The 6,872-nt window shown below is 41.2% G+C and overlaps 1 protein-coding gene across 1 annotated transcript; it reads left to right on the forward strand.

The window, feature by feature from the left end:
• The first annotated feature begins 1,194 nt into the window (after nucleotides 1-1,194).
• Nucleotides 1,195-4,992, forward strand: LOC127758204 (amino acid permease 6-like). The gene is made up of 5 exons (XM_052283826.1): nucleotides 1,195-1,360; nucleotides 1,950-2,183; nucleotides 2,302-2,395; nucleotides 3,646-4,228; nucleotides 4,311-4,992. The coding sequence occupies exons 1-5, from the start codon at nucleotides 1,303-1,305 to the stop codon at nucleotides 4,746-4,748; spliced, it is 1,407 nt and encodes a 468-aa protein (XP_052139786.1). The 5' UTR covers nucleotides 1,195-1,302; the 3' UTR covers nucleotides 4,749-4,992.
• The last annotated feature ends 1,880 nt before the right edge of the window (nucleotides 4,993-6,872 follow it).

Here is a 6,872-nt window from a genome sequence, read left to right on the forward strand (position 1 = left end):
AAATTAAATCAATTGTTAGTGCTCTTGGAACCCATAGGCTTGCTATAAAATTAAACTTCAACTTGTTTTCTTTCTTGAGGTAGATATCTGACAACTGATCGAGTACCATTCACATGCTTAATTTGATTAAAAAAATTGCTTTTTTTTTCATATTGGTTCCGAAACGAATATTTAGTATGCCTACAAGTTGTTTCAATTTATAATGGAAGCCATATATACATGCATGTTCTTCTGTTGCTGGAAGAAGAATCCTTTCCGAAAGTGGTGCTAATTGAGAATATGTTGATCTTCTTGGTTTTATTCTTTGCCATCAGAAGTTTGTTCTAGCTAGGCAAGGTGGACATATGTTTTTCCTTTGGTATTTTCTTTTGAACCAACTGCAAAGCCTGACAAGTACATATCTGTGAGATGCCTTTTTTAAAAAACTTTAACAGTGATAAGTTTCACCTTATCTCCTGAAAAAGAAAACAGAGAGAAAGGTAAAATATGGATGGGATGTATGAAAACAATGTTTATTATTTGCAATGCGCGTAAGGGCATCAATTCACTTGTTTTTTTACATCATTAAAACGACATTATGGAAGTTACTTTCTGAATCATAGCCTATCTTAGGATATAGTAGGCAACACGCAACGAAATCAGAGTCTCTACACTCTCTACAAAAGAGGGAAACTGTAAAGATCTTAATCATTTTCAGTTACAAATTAAATGGTGTTTCAATAGCTTGAAACTCAATAAAGTTTCCTTTTGGAGAGAGGATAGAAACTACCCCAGCTAGCACATGCTTGCATCGAACAATAAAACAACTTTAAGACCATATATTCAAGAGCAAACGGTCCATCGATCATATATAACTTCTACTCCTATCTATATATATCGCAAATACGACAAATATACCAATTGAGCTAGCTAGCTATAGGATGATCAACCAATCAAATAAGCAACCTGCATTCTCTTCACTCACTCACTCACTCATACTCATACATATATATGTGCCCCCTCAATAATTAAAAGCTAGATCTACGTACACATACGCTGATAAAGGTCGATTGAGACATCACCCCAAATCTTCCCCTAACTTTGCTAATTATTCACTGGCCTTTTCCTTTCTATTTCTGCTACAGTTTTAATGAGGAGAAAAATAGATGAGCTACCAGTTCTTTGCTTTTCCTGAGCTATATATATTTGGGTGGCTTGTGCATCGGCTGGCACTCACCCTTGCACACTCATTCTCTAGAGAAGGGAGAGAGAAGAGTGTAGTAGTAGCTAGCTAGGAGAAAGAGAGAGATAGAGAGAGAAACAATGGACAGGAGAGCAGTAGTGTATGATGCTGAAGCAGTTGATGATCATGAGAGACAAGGTATGTGTACATGATGATCAATAGCTAGTTTACTTTGCACCTAATTGATTGATGTAATATTCAGAAGTGCCCAATTAATTGTCAAAAGTTTATTCAAATAACTACTGTCTGAACCCATGCTCATCTCTCTATGTTTTTTCCTCGAAGGCTTTTAGAAGGTCTTTGCATTTGATTGTGAGACATGCATGTGTGGGGGTTTTGTCATGCATGCATGCCTTTTGCTTTGCACAACATAACAGAATGTTAAGAGGGGAGCTAGGGGACAACCTTTTCTGTTAGCAGAGTAACATGCATAAATGATGCAGGATTATATTCCTGTGAGCAAACAGGATGTTTGAAAGCTGCAGTTCAAAACATGGTCCATGCATATGCGAAGCACACAGGACCAATACATACTCACATCATTCATCTACCTTTTTAGCTTCTAACTAAAAACCACCCAGTCTTAATTACTGTCAAATTAAATCGATCTGGCCCTACTTGTCGTCATCTCAATCACAAGGAAATTTTGACAGTAATTGCAAGTGTGTTTACTTGAGCTCTCTGCATTGGGTTGATATGAGATGATGATGATGATGGTGATGATCAGGGACGGTGTGGACGGCGACGTCGCACATCGTGGCGGCGGTGGTCGGCTCCGGCGTGCTGGCGCTGGCGTGGACGGTGGCGCAGCTGGGGTGGGTGGTGGGGCCCCTCGTCCTCGTTGGCTTCTCATGTGTCACTTACTACACATCTACCCTCCTCGCTAATTGCTACCGCTACCCCGACCCCGTCACCGGCACCGCCAACCGCGAGTACATCGACGCCGTTCGCTGCTACCTCGGTATAATATATATATCATTATAATAATATTATTGTATTTTTATGATCTTTGAGAAGGTACCACGAGTTAAAAAGTGTCTTAACGGTGATATGTACGTCAATTTTCTCATGTGTTTTAGGGCCGAAGAACGTGATGCTGTGTGGGTGTGCGCAGTATGTCAACCTGTGGGGTACACTTGTCGGGTACACCATCACAGCGAGTGCAAGCATGATGTAAGTTGCTAATTGCCAATGTTAAGTATATATGCTCGTGCCCTTCAATTAGATTCACCAATCATCATATATAAACGAATGGAAATTGAACTTATTTTACGTACGTCCGTGGAGTACGTGCATGCGTATATACATCAAACTTGGGGCAAATTAACTAATCAGTGCACATTAGAACTTGAATAATTACAGTGACCTGGCATGATTAAGATCTTGATTTAATATCGCTTTAACTTTTTTTCCATGGTGCGTTCGTGCTCACATCCTCCTAAACTTTGTCGGGATCGAAAACGTAGTCGACAAATCAGACAGTAGTAAAAGTGCACCGAAAAAGGTGGCAGAGTATGTGGCTTTAATTAGCAGCCTACATATAGCTGATTAGATTATATTAATTAGGCTACTTTAATTATCCAGTCTACGAGCATAACTTCGCCCTGAAACGAGGAGAATCCCTTGCAAGCATCAACGATCGATTTTGGATGCACATTAACACGCTTAATGCGTGACACATCTTGGTTGGTTAATTAGCACATTCTGCACGTACGTACGGTTGCATGCACGTATCTGGCGTGACACTCACACATGCATGCACACTTGTCACTGTTGCAATTTCCTAACTACTCATATAGCTCTTAATTGTAAAACTAATCTTGTGATTAGAGAATTATTACTCTATCCAATATTTAGAATAACATTCAATTGCTACTATTAATGATTTCTAAAATATTTAGATTAAAGAAATGATATCCATAAACTTAGCTCCAAAAATATTCTTATAATATTATAAACATATCAAAATTTTATAAACTTACATTTATTATAAAATTGACGGCCAGAATTTCAAAAGTTTTAACAACCCCACTCCCCCCTAAATGCCATGTTTGGCAGTAACATCGAGAAATAGTATTGTGGTTAGTGAATTAATTTTTACAAATAATATTTTGAGTTCCTATACTAGTGAATTAATGTTGAGATACTAGATCAAAGCATTAATACACGTCTAATTAAAGATTACTCCCTCCGTTTTAGACTATAAGTCGTTTTAACTTTGGCCGGAACAATATTTTCCATCCAAGACAAATATATTATAACAATATTATCAATTATAGATTTAATAAAATTAATTTGATGTTACAAATATATATCACTATATTTTTCTATAAATTTGGTTAAATTTAAGTAGTTTGACTTTGATCAAAGTAAAAATGACTTATAATATATAGAGTAATTGATTAATTAATGGATGGATGCAGAGCGGTGAAGCGGGTGAACTGCTTCCACCGGGAAGGGTACGGCGCCGGCGACTGCGGCGCGTCGGGGAGCACGTACATGGTGGTGTTCGGCGTCTTCCAGCTCCTCCTCTCCCAGCTCCCCTCCCTCCACAACATCGCCTGGCTCTCCGTCGTCGCCGTCGCCACCTCCTTCGGCTACTCCTTCATCAGCCTCGGCCTCTGCGCCGCCAAGTGGGCCTCCCACGGCGGCGCCGTCCGCGGCACCCTCGCCGGCGCCGACCTCGACTTCCCCCGCGACAAGGCCTTCAACGTCCTCCTCGCCCTCGGCAACATCGCCTTCTCCTACACCTTCGCCGACGTCCTCATCGAGATCCAGGACACGCTCCGCTCGCCGCCGGCGGAGAACAAGACCATGAAGAGGGCCTCCTTCTACGGCCTCTCCATGACCACCGTCTTCTACCTCCTCCTCGGCTGCACCGGCTACGCCGCCTTCGGCAACGACGCCCCCGGCAACATCCTCACCGGCTTCGCCTTCTACGAGCCCTTCTGGCTCGTCGACATCGCCAACATCTGCGTCATCGTCCACCTCATCGGCGCCTACCAAGTAATTACCCATCATCGTCTCACTTCCTCGTTAATGGCGGGCGGCGATCGACGATGATCTTATGTTTGATAATTTGCTGCAGGTGTTCGCGCAGCCGATCTTCGCGAGGCTGGAGAGCTACGTGGCGTGCCAGTGGCCGGACGCCAAGTTCATCAACGCGACCTACTACGTGAGGGTGCCGGGGAGGTGGTGGCCGGCGGCGACGGTGGCGGTGGCGCCGCTGAAGCTGGTGCTGCGGACGATCATCATCATGTTCACCACGCTGGTGGCGATGCTCCTCCCCTTCTTCAACGCCGTGCTGGGCCTCATCGGGGCGCTCGGCTTCTGGCCGCTCTCCGTCTACTTCCCGGTGAGCATGCACGTCGCCCGCCTCGGCATCCGCCGCGGCGAGCCGCGGTGGTGGTCGCTGCAGGCCATGAGCTTCGTCTGCCTCCTCATCTCCATCGCCGCCAGCATCGGCTCCGTCCAGGACATCGTCCACAACCTCAAGGCTGCTGCACCCTTCAAGACTGTCAACTGATCGATGATCATTAATTTGATCGCTTATTAAGTGGTTAAATTATTCAGTTAATTAATGATCGATGATCTAGTTGTTAGCTCAGCAACAAGCATCATCAGCCATCAGGGAGCTGCCTAGCTAGAGCTGTGGCCTCATTTTGTTTCTAATTTCTTTCTCTCTGTTTTTTTTTTTTTGTGAATGATTGATCGATCTCAATGTACTGAGGTTGGTTAATTTTTCTTGCTGCTGGTTAATTTGGGCTTAATTTTGATCTTGGAGTAACTAGAAAACATGTAATTCATCGTGTTGAGGATGAGCAATGCAAGAAAGAAAATAATTATTCGCCAAAATTAATTAATCATGCATGTCATTTTCTTTCTTTTACATCCTGATCAAGGAGTAATATAATTAATCAGATTAATGTGTCCCAAAAGGCATGCAAGAACTTAATTAGTGCATCCATCGATCTCTGTAAACTATCTCAACTTGTGGTTTGTGGCCTTCAAGTAGCTCCTCACTATCATCTCCAAAGATAGTGTAATTTCTGCCATTTGCACAAAACTATGCACATATTGCATTATTGCCATGACCACTAATTGTTCTACTTAGTTGATTCAGGAATCATCTCTTCTCTAGAATGTGGTCATGATTGCTTGGTACAACCAAGTTGCTTTCCATTCCATTATATGTGTGTGCTTCCATTACACATGTCATCTACTACTCTTTAAGCAAAAGGTGATTGCTTCACACCACATAGTACATACTTAGGCACTGAACAAACTGATGATGCAGAAGAATATTGTCCTCAATTTGCCTCATTTGCTGAGCCCTGGAGGGAACAAGCAGACATATTCAGATGCATATATATCATGGTCATCATCAACCACCCATACAATGCATGCTAATTCTCAGTATTGGATCCCAACTAAGTTGGCACATGATAAAGTAGCTTAGAGGGTTCATTCATGATTCATCCTGCAGGTGCGATACATGATGAATTGCTGATGTGTGTGTGGTGAATTAGTGCATGGCTCTCACTGTCAGTAGTGTCGCTTCTGTCTGTCAGTGTGCACATCGAAATTCAGATGGAACAACGAGTGCCCACTAATTGCATTCTGTATCTGTGTGTGTTCATCCAAAATGGTTGCATGCATCACCACTTTTCTGAAGACTTGTTCTGCTCTAGTACTGCTTTGATATGTGGGACCCCCCTTTATCTTTTACGTATCTTCGATCTTACTTGAAGAAGAATGACATGCATGTGCGTATCTAGTTGGGTTAGGCCCACCTGTCATTGACACATACGTGGCTAGCTAATTGAATTCATAAGATGCCAGATGGAGCTTTAACTAATTAAGAGAGGTTAACATGGGAATTATATTTAACATGCACACGTTATGGTTTACAGAATTTGTAGCTAATGAGAATTTGTGGGTATGCATTATTTGAAAATTAGAAATGTGGAAATAGGTATTATTTTTTTGAAACGAACTACAGATGCAGGCGTTCATATAAACATGCATACACTCACCATATATCTCTATAACTACCTCCGAAGACATGGCAAGATATCTTGAGATTCACGAAGTTACCGAGTACGTTGCTTACCACTGAAAGAATAATTGACCACAAATACAAGCACCCGCGCCAAATCTAAGACTTGAATATGAGTGAACAGATCCCACCAGCAAGAACCTAACAAGTTGAGCTATGCTCACTTCGTAAAATTGATATTTAGTTTAGTTCAATGTTATACTCTTATGCTTATATAGAAGCTTAGTTGCACTTTGCAACAAATTTCATATAGAATGTATTTTCAGTGTCACAAACATAAGTTGTAAATTTGCGTGGAATATACCTAAGATACGCTTATAAAATCTTTGAACCTTTTCATTTTCAGAAACGAACATCTAACTGAATTATGTATCATCTTCCATCTGTCTAATATACTCCCTCCGGTTTTTAATAGATAAGGGTATTGACATTTTTACACACTTTTGATCATTTGTCTTATTAAATACAAGTATGCTGAAATATAAGTTGGCTTAAATTATATTACCTTTAATGATAAAGCAAAAAAATATTATTATGTAATTTTTTTTTGAATAACATGAATAGACAAACGTACACATGTCAAAAAGTCAA

Source organism: Oryza glaberrima, chromosome 12 (genome assembly GCF_000147395.1).
Source record: "Oryza glaberrima chromosome 12, OglaRS2, whole genome shotgun sequence".
Classification (NCBI taxonomy): Eukaryota; Viridiplantae; Streptophyta; class Magnoliopsida; order Poales; family Poaceae; genus Oryza; species Oryza glaberrima.

Bases quoted from the DNA above. Each gene is read 5' to 3' on its own strand.
- LOC127758204 (XM_052283826.1), top strand. From the start codon at position 1,303: ATGGACAGGAGAGCAGTAGTGTATGATGCTGAAGCAGTTGATGATCAT. The intron at 1,361-1,949 runs GTATGTGTACAT...GGTGATGATCAG, and splicing joins TGATGATCATGAGAGACAAG to GGACGGTGTGGACGGCGACG. The intron at 4,229-4,310 runs GTAATTACCCAT...AATTTGCTGCAG, and splicing joins ACCTCATCGGCGCCTACCAA to GTGTTCGCGCAGCCGATCTT.